Source organism: Platichthys flesus, chromosome 16 (assembly GCF_949316205.1).
Source record: "Platichthys flesus chromosome 16, fPlaFle2.1, whole genome shotgun sequence".
Classification (NCBI taxonomy): domain Eukaryota; kingdom Metazoa; phylum Chordata; class Actinopteri; order Pleuronectiformes; family Pleuronectidae; genus Platichthys; species Platichthys flesus.
In genome coordinates this window covers 13,217,109-13,230,895 of record NC_084960.1, presented here as the reverse complement: position 1 = coordinate 13,230,895, position 13,787 = coordinate 13,217,109, and the positions used below count along the sequence as shown (strand labels likewise).

Sequence of the window (13,787 nt, the reverse complement as noted above, 5' to 3'; positions counted from 1 at the left end):
GCTCCACCCAATTGTGTGTCCAGGCACAGGGCAGCATATATCCAGAATCCCCCTATACGTGACACAACTCTTTTACAGGGAGCGGTGAGGGGGTCATCACAGGTGAGATCCACCTCCCGAAAAAAGGCTCATAATCATAATCAAAGAAAATAAATTAACCAGGCGATAAAGTTTTACAGGGAAAACACATTTTGACGACTGAGTGTAACAAGTTCTCTCTTAAAGGTTCGTAGTCATTTTTTTTGTGTGACAATGTTTGACCATAGGCTTCTACATTTTATTATTTGCAAGGTGCGCTAAATATTCTGCAAAATATATATGTGAATAGTGAAGTTGTGATGGAAGTTGATTCTCCATATATCACTGCTTTGTTTAACAAGTGATTTATGACAGCTAAAAAGGGGGGTGGGGGGGGGGGGGTGGGGGCAAAAAACAGGGGGCTAAAAACTCTGAAGGGGTTTAGTTTTTCCAGTTTGGACATCTGTAAAAAACATGGTTGCCCCCTGTAGAGAGGACACGCTCCAGAAGTAAATATAAAGGGCCCATTTTAGCGAAACGATTTGTACAATTTAGATGATTACATACAAGTGAAAATATCAATGGAATTATTTAATAATTATTAATATATATACATATATGTATATATTTCTGACAATACAACCCTTTAACCTAAATCGTACACTCTGAATCTTTAAAACAACTCAACATTTCAGACACATATAACCGCACAGATACTTTTACGGTTGCTCTGCGCACTTGATCCACTGGGAGGCGCTAAGTACCCGTGATCCCTGTTAACGATGAACCTCTGCGGGCATCAAGGCGGACAAATTAAGGCGCATAGATGTTTCCGTTGAAAACCTTCAAAATAAAAGCGGCAGAAGTGGGCTGGGTCTGCTGGTGTTCATGTGATTCGGCGTCTGCCTCACTTCCTCTTTCTTCATACCACCGAGAAGTCCACAACAAACAGAGAAGAGGAAACCAGGGCGGAAGTCGGAGTGTGAAAGAGACGAGGAGAGAGAGAGAGAGAGCTAGAGAGAGAGGATCTGCACCTGAACAGCAACAACACAGAGGTACGAAAAATGGCTGGATAACAATTAAATTAACTGACACTAGAAACCGTCGCTCTCATGCTAAGACATTGGTTCATTCTAATATTACAGAGCAGGTGCGCTAGGTTAGCATTAGCCGTCATGTTAGCTCATCCCTCTGCCAACCCAAGTCCTGTAAGTGAGCTAACTTTGCCAACCGACAGCACCGACGTCTCACAATAGCATCACATTAATTCATACCCAGTTGTGTCGCATGTTATCTTGCTCTCCACGTTGAAGCTCTGCCAGTATGCTAACCCGGCTAACTCCCAATGATGGGTTACTGGAGTTAAATAAAGTTAACGCCTGCTAATTAGCCAACACTCCCTGTCACTGCCATGCTACGTCATTAGGGTTAGATCTGTTGTGTCATAGTGTTGTTGCATCCATCTGTAAGTAGATGTGTCAGTAGCTGTGTCAGTAGCTGTGTCAGTAGCTGTTAGCTCTGTAGCGACTCCAGTTTTGACAGGCAAAGCTTTGGCAGTCAGTGAGCTCAGCTCGTCAGTAGCTGTCTGATGTGTCAGTTTATAGGTATACAGTTAACAAAATGTGTTTTTCCTTACATTACATTTTCACATCACTTACATGTAATGGTGTGCTAATGCAAACCTGTGTTATAGCAACGGGTCAGTGGACGGGCACTCAGTCGTGATGTGCCTGGGGCTTACGAGAGCTCCTGGTCACATGCTACCTTGTAATCCACAGATCCACAGATAAGCCCAGTGTGGTGGTTTTTGAAGTAGGAGGTTATGTTGTAGGATCTCCTGGGAAAACTTCACCGTTTTATTTTAAATAAATTAAAAGAAAAATCTGCTCACCAGGACCACTAACTTGTGCTTTACTTCCTCAATAAAAACCCACTGCACACACAGGTCTTTTAATGTCAGAGTTCACACTCTTTCTTAGCATAAGAACATTCCTGTACTAATCATGGGATCAGCATGGGGCAGGCTAAAATACAGTTTTTCAAGGTCACATGCCATCTTCTCACACTTGTGCTAAACTAACACAGAACTGACACAGGCCGCCCTCATTAGTGGTTTTGACACTAGTGTGCCAAATAGAGAAAAGTGTTGAATGTTGAACGAAACTGAAAAGAGAGTTTGCTTTCTATTCTCGGCACTAACGGCAAAACACCTTTTTTTTGTTTTATAGAGGTGCTGCTTGATCCGAGGGAGGCCCAGGGCTCACATCCTTCGGCAACATGGGGGAACTCTTCAGAAGTGAGGAGATGACGCTGGCTCAGCTCTTCCTCCAGTCAGAAGCTGCCTACTGTTGTGTCAGTGAACTGGGAGAGATTGGGATGGTGCAGTTCCGTGATGTAAGTCCACCTCGATCCCATCCTGTCTCGCCTTGTTTCATAATGCCTCGGTTATTTACTTTTGAGACAGACGAACAAATGAGTCGGCTGATTTAGAAAGTCGATATTGGTCATCGGCTGCTACTTTCACTGACATGACCTCTAACAAAAAATGGCAACAGACACATCTTTAAACATTAAATATATATTTTTTGAGTTTAGATTTTTGACTACTTACATTTTGAATAAGTAGAACGCACTATTACATACAGCATAATATTGACCAGTGTGAACATTATTTACTTCAGATTCTGTTTGCCATTTTCTGATGACTAAAACGCATAAAGCGTAAAGTCTTCTGTGGTTATGTAGAGATGATCCCATCAGTAAAACTGTTGAGAAAGTGCATGCCTTCTGCACCATGTTCATCATGTGCTCACAGCTGACCCCTCATTCCACGCATGAGAATGCCCATTCCTGACGAGCCCTGAGAGAAGCTCTGTGCCAGACTATTGGTTAAGCTTTAACAAGAGCAGGTCCGTGCATCCACAGTGGTGTTTTAGTCATATGATCAAGTTCCACTCAACCCAGTATTAAATCTTAAGAAAGAATCTGTTTTATTAAACCTCTGAAAAAGTTTATTGATATACTCTAAACTAAATGGAAAGGTTGTTTTATTGTATTATTTATTAACAGGGTCTGCAGCCATTTAGTTGTTGATGAAAATGTGTGTACTTGGTCTAACACCTACTGTGATACAAATGTGACTGGAGCACAATTATTGTATTTCTTAACTGTCATTACTCTGTTTACTCTGTTAACATCACCATGTCCATGTTGTGTTGCTCGACCTTGAATTGCGTTCTGTTTCCTTGCAGCTAAATCCTGATGTGAACGTGTTCCAGAGAAAGTTTGTTAATGAAGTGCGACGATGTGAAGAGATGGATCGCAAACTGAGTAAGTGAACTTAGAGCACTTGCCTTTGCACTGAGATTTAAGCACTCAACGGACAGTCATGGACAGTCATAATATAAATAATTTAGTTTTAACCAGCCATGTCAGTCCCATCTAAAGCCCCAACCCCTGTTCGTCAGAAGCGTCTGTTTTTTTGCTTGAATTAGTAGTTTGACATGAAAAATTGCTGCAACTCTTACACGCAGGCCCTTATTCTAATAAGGAGAGATTATTTATTCAGCATGAAGCAGCTAATTGCACACCTGTACCCTTTTGTTCACCTTTTTAATTCTCACTTACAGGATTTGTAGAGAAAGAAATAAAGAAGGCCAACATCGCAATCATTGACACAGGAGAAAACCCAGAAGTCCCCCTTCCGAGGGACATGATCGACATGGAGGTGACTGCTCTCAATCTCCCTACAAGCTAAACAGTGATCTGTATCATCCACTGCTTCCGGCTGCTCACCTCTCTGAACGTCTCTCCGCAGGCCACATACGAGAAGCTCGAGAACGAGCTGAAGGAGATAAACACCAACCAAGAGGCCCTAAAAAAGAACTACCTGGAACTGACGGAGCTCAAACACATTCTGCGTCGCACGCAACAGTTCTTTGATGAGGTCAGCTTCAATGAAAGTTCTTTAATGTTGTGATCCCCTGACTTAGAATTGCGATTTATTCTAGTTAGTTATGGTTACGGGTAAAAATTGCAGCCGAAACTCATCTCAGATTTGCATATACCTGCTGATGTCTATGCTGGTTAACACACACACAAAAGGACATTTATTGCTGCTTGATTTGGCAAAGGGTTATAGCACTCATGATTCTTTATATGCTCACATGACACCATATGTTCGCATCACTTATTAGCTGTAATAGCACTGCTGTATAGCACTTTATTAAGGCTCAGCACAGTGCACTCTGTTCATTTGTCTTTTCAGTAAAATTCCTTCCATTCCACCTCTGCCCTGCTTCAATTCCATTTCACTGCCTTCACAAACAAGCCTGTGTTAGCTTACAATGCCAAATGGTCTTTTACAAGTTGTTATGATCTTAGAATGAGGTGAATCATTTATCCAGTAACACGCTGTGTCTGGTCAGCCATTAACCGGTGAGGTTCACTGTCTTTTCTGTAAACAAACCCTGGCTCATTATCTTCCCTCTGTCCAGATCTCATTACCTTTTATGTGAGAAATGTCTGAGGTATATTAGATGTATTATATTAGCACTGTTCATGTGTATGTGTGTCCGGTAATGCTGGGGCATAATATGTTGCAATCCTAGCTGATGATTTAACTTTCATCCAGATGGAGGACCCCAGTTTACTGGAGGAATCAGCCGCCCCCCTGGATCCCAGTGAGGTTATCCGAGGGACTCCTCTCAGACTGGGGTGAGTTTGCTTACCTGGATTCTTCTCATTTAAAAGGATTAAGCTTTTCTGTTTGAGATTTCCACTCTGTGCCATCTGTGTCTAAACTGTAACAACCAGCCAATCAACTCCCACACACCAGCTCATGCCAAAATGCTTAGACAGGAAACAAAGGTCACCTGAAGTGAAAAATCATTTCAGAACATTCAGATAATAAAGAAGAGCGACCTTTAGTAGACAGATAAAACAAACCCAACCTGTCTTTTAATATTGGAAAACCGCAATGTCCTGATTTTTATATATATATATATATATATATATATATATATATATATATATATTTTACATTTTCATCCATGTAAAATATTTTAGGATGGATGTCAGAGGACATATTGCACAATTTTACGATTTTTGTGTAAGAATACACAAGATATAGATGGAACTTTAATGGAAATAAAAAAATGTTGAAATCGTGGAAGTGTAAAGATGGGGATGATATATCAAACAGAAACACAGGATTAGAACTTTTTTTAATTTCTTTTTCATTTAATGGGGCCTTTAAGTTGTATTTCATCCATACCAGCCAAGAGAACTAGTAACAAGCGATGTTGGGTTTGTTATAGATTTGTAGCTGGAGTCATTGGCAGAGAACGTATCCCCACATTTGAGAGGATGCTCTGGAGAGTTTGCAGAGGAAACGTCTTCCTGAGGCAGACAGACATTGAAGAACCTCTGGAGGACCCGACCACGGTCAGTTCATTTAATAAACAAAATGATTTGTATCCTGTAAGCGTGGTCAGATATGGTACCTGCGTCACTGTTCTCCTACCAAACTCCGATTTATTTTCCCCACAGGGCGACCAAGTCCACAAGTCTGTCTTCATCATCTTCTTCCAGGGAGACCAGCTGAAGAATAGAGTCAAGAAGATCTGTGAGGGGTGAGTGAATCAGCTACATTTTACACCTATACAAAACAAGTTTATCAAGTGTTCTCAGCCAACATATCCTCATCCGTAATTCTTTATCTGTCCTTAGCTTCAGAGCCACTTTGTACCCTTGTCCAGAAACACCACAGGAGAGGAAAGAGATGTTAGCAGGAGTGAATGCTCGCATTGATGACCTGCAGATGGTAAATGCCCTTTCAGGGAAAAGACCCAGAGACTGCTGACTCATATACATGAACTTGCACCAAACACACTTGAACTTTTTACTTCTCTTTTCTTTTTGCTTCTGCTTGTTACAGTGAGTCGGTTGAGGAAATTTCATAAGACAGGAAGTGATCTGCTCTTTTCATTTTGCTCTCAGACAAAGGTCTAAGCCAGATATGCTTCTCATAAGAAGTACATGTATCAGATATATGTTGCACAAATTATACCTCATAGAAAATATTATATTGTAGGATTTATGGGACTTTAAATTGCCAGTTTTTTTGCCATATGTTCCTAAACTCAGTCAACCAGCTGTGTTTAGGAATATTGTGAGATCACCGAACGTTCCCGTACCAGCTTGTATGACTCAGTTAGATGATGCTTGGCATGCCTCCTGCATGCATGTATATATGTGTCTTGGTGTTTGTGGATGCAGTGTTATGCTTGTCGCTACGTGGGCATGAGAACTGAATGACAGAATGGCATTGAAGATGAAGAAAGTGGAGCTATTTGGCCAGCGATCAGCAATGTGTGTGGCCCGCTAAGCCTCTCGACAGCAGGGAAAACCATGCCTGTAGGCAGACTGCACAGTTCAAATGGCCTGTTACTGTTTCCTAATCATGCCAGTAAATGTAAACCCTTTCTATGAATATCGAGGAATGTCTGATTCATTGCTGCTATTTTTAGTTTTCTTCTTATGATAGCCTTTTTTGGTCGTCGTGTACATAACAATCTGCACAGATGCGACTCTACTTAACAAGATTCTTAGATGACAAATGTTTAATCATTTGATTTGTAAAAATCTAAATGATATGTAAGAATAGTGTCCTGGTCCGGATAGGCAGCAATAACAATGATCTTTCAGATATGTGCTGAGCCCTGGAAGTTCCGGAGTTCATGTTTAATAACAACTTACTTGGCTTTTGTCTGTCCCTAAAGGTGCTGAACCAGACAGAGGATCACAGGCAGAGGGTCCTGCAGGCTGCAGCCAAGACAGTCAGAGTGTGGTTCATCAAGGTGAGGAAGATGAAGGCCGTCTACCACACCCTCAACCTCTGCAACATTGACGTCACTCAGAAGTGTCTGATCGCTGAGGTGTGGTGTCCCGTCTCTGACATGGACTCCATCCAGTTTGCCCTGCGCAGGGGGACGGTGAGTAACTGAGCAGCAGTAAATAGACACTTACCTCCCTTTACAAAGTTTAACTTATAGTTTATTGACACAGTCACACAATGATCTCTCTGATGTGTCTAACTTACATAAAACAGAACCAGACTGAAGAGCTTGTTTTTCTAGCACATGCCTGATTGAGGAGTGGAGAGGCCAAGTCACACTCCTCAAACCAATGGTAAATACGTTTTGGACTGTGGCAGACGCAACTGCCATCAGGAAATACTGTTTCCATGAGGGGGTGCACTGTTACTGGTTCCAAGGAACAATTGTCTGTAAAACCCTTAATCATATGCAGTGAGAAAGAAGCAGGATATCTCTTATTTCTGGTAAAATAAAATCTATGACTGACATAATTGCGCCTTTTTGTGACATTGTTTTCTGCACTGCAGGAAAAAAGCGGCTCCACTGTGCCTTCCATTCTGAACAGGATGCAGTCTAAGCAGACCCCACCCACCTTTAATAAGACGAACAAGTTCACCTCCGGCTTTCAAAACATTGTCGATGCCTATGGGATTGGCAGCTACAGAGAGATAAACCCAGGTAAGAACGTGCCACACCGTCGTTCTGGTCATATTTAGAACCTCAGGTTTATCCTTGTCATCTGAGGCCGGTCTTTGTCCATGAAACGGTCTGTTGACTCAGCTGCCTGCAGTATTTAACTCCAGTCACTGACAGGCGTTTTGGCCTCAGTGTCCGCCTCATCCATTATCACCTTGTTGTGGCGTGTTTCATAATGCGTGTCACTCATTTGTTGTTTTCGCTCCCCACACCACCTCCCTCTCATGTGATGCCTGCCTCCCTGCCGCCTCGTCCTCCAGCGCCATACACCATCATCACCTTCCCTTTCCTTTTCGCGGTCATGTTTGGTGACTTTGGCCACGGGGTGCTCATGACCTGTGCCGCCCTGTACCTTGTGTTGAGAGAGAGCAGGCTAATGGCCGATAAGAACGATAATGAGGTATGGATTCCCGTCATTCCCATCTCACCAGTCAAACACCATCTTTACAGGTGAAAGACTAACCCCCCCGAGCTGTGAAAGACCTAGCGCTTCTTTGGATTTTTATGCTTATGATTGCAGATATAGAGCTTTTCTTTTCAATCTCAGTACTTATGCATTATATATCTTGATATGTCTTTCTTCTGCTTCGGGGCAGATGTTCAGCATGGTGTTTGCAGGGCGCTACATAATCCTGTTGATGGGAATCTTCTCTGTCTACACGGGCATCATTTACAACGACTGCTTCTCCAAGTCCCTCAACGTGTTTGGCTCTGGCTGGAGCGTCAGGCCAATGTTTGACGCTCGAGTAGGGGGCAACTGGACGTAAGTGTCCCTGACGATGACTGACTGGTGCTATTTCCCAGTGACTGTTGTAGCTGTGCCACCATTCAAGTTAGATATCTGATTTGTGTTTTCATCTGTTCAGGCCTGAGACGCTTGAAGGCAATAAGGTTTTGCAGCTGGACCCAGCGATAGATGGAGTGTTCAGAGGGCCATACCCCATCGGCATCGATCCGGTGATTATTTTAATATGTTTTCCAATAATTCTGCTTTGTACAGACAAGCCATGTAACATCATGTTGATCTAAAAAAAGTTGGTATTGCTAATTGTGAACTTGATCATCTCAGATATGGAACATTGCGACCAACAAGCTGACATTCCTGAATTCTTTCAAGATGAAGATGTCTGTGATCCTGGGAGTAATTCACATGCTCTTCGGGATCTCTCTCAGTCTCTTCAACCACCTGTGAGTTTTCCAATCAACATTAATCCTTGTTTTTTGTTCCTGTTTGAAGAAGTCCATAATTGCCATGGCTGTCTGTGTTTTTTCTTCAGTTATTTCCAGAAGCCCCTGAACATCTACTTGGGATTCATCCCGGAGATCGTCTTCATGTCCAGTTTGTTTGGCTACCTCGTGATACTGATCTTCTATAAGTGGATCGCATACGACGTAACCACCTCCAGGGATGCTCCCAGTCTCCTCATTGCCTTCATCAACATGTTCCTCTTCAACTACAACGACCCCAGTAACAAACCACTCTACAGCGGACAGGTCAGATACACATGTTGGTAACGTTCCATCCATTCTTTTGTCTTCAAATGAACCACAGAAAGATTACTCTCCTTTTTTTTTCTTCTTTTTTTGTGTAGGCGGTCGTACAATCGCTCTTACTGGTCACTGCCCTGGCATGTGTTCCCTGCATGTTGATAGTGAAAACTCTGATTCTGCGGAGGCAGTACTTGTGGCGGAAAAATCTGGTAAGATGAAACAAACCTGCATCCACTTAAAGTATTTTAATACATGTTAAATAATAATTAAAAAAAGGTGTAACTTTTCCCGTCTTGTATGACAGGGCACCCAGAACTTTGGAGGGATCAGGGTGGGCAACGGGCCCACTGAGGACGAGGCTGAAATCATCCAGCATGACCAGCTTTCGCAGAACTCTGAGGAAGAACCTGAGGTAAAAAGATGAATAAATAAAGACTCTTGCTGTCTCCTTGGCAATTGTCTCCTCTTCTCAGCCACAAGGCAGGAGTAATGCCAGGCCGACACTTACTGAGGTTATCGGATCTACTCAAGTCTCTGAATAATTCAGTCACTTGGACTTGGTCGGAAACAGAAATCGATACCTCACGTCTCCACTTCCACTGTGTCAAATCAATCAAATACATCAATTATGGATTAAAGTCTGGTTGGACAAGAGAAGGTTTAACGAGCTCGATGTATCAGTTAAAAAAAATGCTGTTTTTGATGTTTACGTGGTTTCATAGTTCCTTCCATCCATTCACATTTGTATCGGATCTGGATAAATCGGCTTTTCTTTAACATTGCAAAGCCAGGGTGTTTTAGCCATGATGGAGGTACGCCCTTCTAGTTTAACTCGTTTGTATGGTTCCTCTTGTTTCTATTTGAGTGTCTAACTGATTCTCTCATCACTGTTCTGTTTACTCATGTCTGTCTCTCCATCTATGTGTGTCTGTGTGCTGCCAATAACCAAGAGTTGCCTTTTGTCACCTGCTTTCAAGGCCCGCGAAGAGGAAGAGGTAGGACAGGAGCTTGTGCTACACCCCCAGCCTGCAACCTATCCCCTTGTCTTGTCAAAGTGCATGTGGAGCCAATTCTGTGCCTTTCTGTCCCTCGCTTCGTATTTTCTCCTCCTCTGTCTTCTGCTCTTAGCTGTATCTGATGTCTCTATTAGTCGGTGTTTGGTAGCGGCTGGTTCTTTGGGTTAACAGGGTGTTAAGACGACGGTGCATCTTCTAATTTGGCTTCAATTACCTGAATGATCATGTTAATACAGTGAAGCGGCTCCTTCAGTATGGACGTCAGGACCCAGATATTTGGTTTTCCAGAGTTTAATGCTGACATACAGTAATGTTCTGATTTGATGTCTTGTTATGTCCCATAGTTTAACTTTGCGGATGTGGCAGTACATCAGGCGATCCACACCATAGAGTACTGCCTGGGCTGCATCTCAAACACCGCTTCCTATCTGAGGCTCTGGGCCCTCAGTCTGGCTCATGCACGTGAGTAGACATCCTTTATCCTTGCTTAATTAACTAGGCAATACAGAGACATTTATGAAGGGAAATAAACTCTGTCTGCATTCAAATGAAATGCATGCACCGCCAAGCTTATCTGAGCAGTGACATCTGTGTGTCTTCACTGTCTCGTGTGCAGAGCTGTCGGAGGTGCTGTGGACCATGGTGATGCACATTGGCCTTTCTTCCAACAACGCTGCAGGTTTCATCCTCCTGGCCATAGTCTTTTTCTTCTTTGCTGTTCTCACAGTTGCCATCCTCCTCATTATGGAGGGTCTGTCAGCCTTCCTGCATGCACTGCGACTGCACTGGTAAGCTGGGTTTTTCGTTTGTCCTTAAATTGCTGTTTTGAGTTGTTCTGTCTTAACTTGTTAAAGATGAGCTGCATGACTGTTAATCCCTGCAAACTGCAGAGCTGTAGCGCCATCTGCAGGCAAGAGGTTATTTAACTTACTGGTTCTCAGCGGACCATCCCAGGGTTCTGTTTATTAGTGAATTAAAAAAATGCCATTTCCATCATCTGTCTTTCAACTTAACCAAAATATAGATTGTGTAGTTCTAATATCCAGTAAAGCTGGACCTATTTGGAGGCTAATGTTAATTATCATTTCCCAAGCAACTGCCAGTCAATTCGGCTGTGTCCTATTAAGAAATCAAAAACTCCCACTGCCCATCACTCAAACTCTTTCCTGGCTGGGGACCTGGAACACGTTTGGCTCATGTCAGTGTTAGCTTTTCCATTTATGTTGTGTTTACATTGGTGCACAGCTGTCTCCTTAGTGTAGCACAGTCAAGTCTTTGTTGTCCCCTCATTACTGTCTTTGTCTGGCTTTGTTGAATGTCATCCTGGGTTCATAATCCACAGGCACATTTACAGAGCATGTCTGTGCTGCAGCCACTCCTAAAATTGTCCTTTATACAAGAATGCTGGGTGATTCAGCTTTCACCAAATGGGCTTCAAGGACAATTGGATGTAATTTTGAGCACAGGGAAGCTGAAATAATAACCCATCATAGCTTTTATATGGCTCTTGAAATCATTTGATGATTGGAGGCAACCACTCAAGTGTTCATTAGTCAAAGGACAAATCTCTCCACTTTTAAGTGCTCATCTCTATTAAGCTGCTTTCAGACAGCAATGAAGTCCGGACAAGATTTCTTGCCACCCACTAGTAAAATGTCCATAAATTGTCTTAGTTAGCCCATGTGAGAATACAGCAGGAAAATTCACAGCTAGCAAGTTGGCCTGGTGATGATTTTTCTAACACACAATGGATGCAAAACTGGAAGAAGAGGAAGAGGTATTTTTATGGACATTTTTTAGAGTTCATGTCAGTTAATGTGAAAAAGATTTAAGCACTAGCTGAGGAATCATGGAGAGCTTAACCCTCAAATGTACTATTTTGCAGTCTATGCATCATTGGTCTTAAGCTAGTTTTTACAATTTTAAAAGAATGTAATTATGTCTATGGGATTAAAAACAAAAATTATTAACTAATTTTAAGAATTACTTATTTGTCATTTTTAACACCGGCACCATCTGCATTTTTTTGCAAGGAAACGCACAGGAAGTCATGTACAGAATTGACAGGCTATGGAATGGCAGGTATCTTTGGCTCCTCAGTTAAAAGGTCAACCAGCCATCACTTAGCATAGGCCTTTTTAAAAATAGAGCCCGATCACTTTCCAGAGTGGAAGAGGCTTAGGTATCTGGGTCCAGGAGCAGAGCTGTAGACATGAGAGGGTGCAGGTGGGTGCACACTGTGGAATGAGGAGCAAGGGTCGTCAGCTACAGTCCCTATACTCGGCATTTCCCAACCTGAAAGTCATAGCTGCTCTGTGCCTGACTGTGTTATTGTGTGCCAGGCTTCCTGGTCATTGTTTTTTAATCAGATCTTTATTTTTTTCTCTCCAGGGTGGAGTTCCAGAACAAGTTTTACTCAGGCCAGGGCTTCAAATTCCTCCCTTTCACCTTCGAAAGCATCTTGGACGGGGGGTTAGAAGACTGAGACCTGACGCCTATTCTTTATCTTCTTCAATTAATATCTTTCATCTGAGAATCTGTGTGGTGTTGAACAGTGATTTTTGAGTGAAGCAGCTTCCACAACTTTTGAGCCAAGATTATCTGTCAGACTGTCGTTTGTTTTGAGACTCGCCTCAATTTCAGGATCAGTAGCTAAATCTGGAACCCCTACTCAAGCAATTACCGTGCATTCATTCCAGAGAAAAAAAGATTAGCCTTAGCTGTAATCTGTCTTGTGTCTCGTCTCAGTGAAGTCATTTTGTTTTACCCGTGTTTTATTTAGTTTATTATTATTTATGCAAAATTCTTTATAAAACCTGCATTTTTCCTACGTGGGAGTGTTGCAATACTGATTAGTACAAACAACGCCATGTGTACATTTCTTGACTGATGATGCCGATAAAAGCTAGAACCCTTTTCCACGTTGGTGTATGCAGATTGTCTTTTTCTCTTGGTATACAAGTACAACTCATTAAACTGTATACTGACCTCGCATATCGAGCTTTAAAGGTCTAAAGGGAAAACGAGAAAACACCAGGATGTCGGTGGATTCTTTCACAGTTGCAGTTCTTGTGTTGTGCCCTGATGTCACTGCCCTTTGTGCTGAGTAATCTGAATAAAGTGGAATCTGTAGGCGGTTGTCCTCCAACAACGGAACACACTGAAGGGATTTGACCGTGTCAGCAAGGGTGATTTTAGTTCCTACTTCTCAATTTCACGCCTGTCAAAGTCTGAAGTGTTTTCCTCCGCTTGAAAGGGAGTAAGAGCGACACAAAGGAGTCATGACCAAGTAGAATTCATTCCCCAGAAATGAACGAGCACCGGCAGTCATTGTGCATCTCTTTGTCAATAAAGTAGAAAGAGCTGGTTAAAGTTTTGGTGTTGGTTTGATTTTTTTTGTCAAACATATATAGTAAAGCAAAAAGTGAAAGTCCTGTTATTTTTCTGAAGGGTAATTACAGAAGTTTTATCTTGCTGCACAAACCAAGCAAGAGCAGCAGAGGAACCCAGCAGCCAGCAGGGGGCAGCCTCAGAATATCACATGGAAACAAGCAGCAGCCGACTGCTTGGAAATTAAGCAGCAAAGATCCAAGGATTTGTTGTTGTAGATTCGGGCAGCAGTGAGGCCTCACTTGGTCTGTGCATGAAGTGGAAGTCAACCTGCGAAGCTAAACTTGAACGAAGACAT

General features: G+C 42.5%; 1 protein-coding gene across 6 annotated transcripts; it reads left to right on the top strand.

Annotated features, from left to right (window-relative positions):
- The first annotated feature begins 931 nt into the window (after positions 1-931).
- atp6v0a1a (ATPase H+ transporting V0 subunit a1a) lies at positions 932-13,471 on the top strand. 6 transcript variants are annotated; one of them, XM_062407903.1, is made up of 22 exons: positions 932-1,073; positions 2,247-2,412; positions 3,270-3,348; positions 3,648-3,745; positions 3,836-3,964; positions 4,652-4,734; positions 5,337-5,463; positions 5,569-5,651; positions 5,749-5,842; positions 6,801-7,013; positions 7,424-7,574; positions 7,853-7,992; positions 8,189-8,355; positions 8,459-8,549; positions 8,662-8,780; positions 8,870-9,086; positions 9,185-9,292; positions 9,388-9,495; positions 10,061-10,078; positions 10,444-10,561; positions 10,716-10,887; positions 12,491-13,471. In XM_062407903.1, the coding sequence occupies exons 2-22, from the start codon at positions 2,296-2,298 to the stop codon at positions 12,582-12,584; spliced, it is 2,526 nt and encodes an 841-aa protein (XP_062263887.1). In that variant the 5' UTR covers positions 932-1,073; positions 2,247-2,295; the 3' UTR covers positions 12,585-13,471. The 6 variants fall into 6 exon arrangements, with proteins under 6 accessions (XP_062263887.1, XP_062263886.1, XP_062263888.1 ...); XM_062407902.1 differs by having other exon boundaries at positions 10,034-10,078; XM_062407904.1 differs by lacking the exon at positions 10,061-10,078.
- The last annotated feature ends 316 nt before the right edge of the window (positions 13,472-13,787 follow it).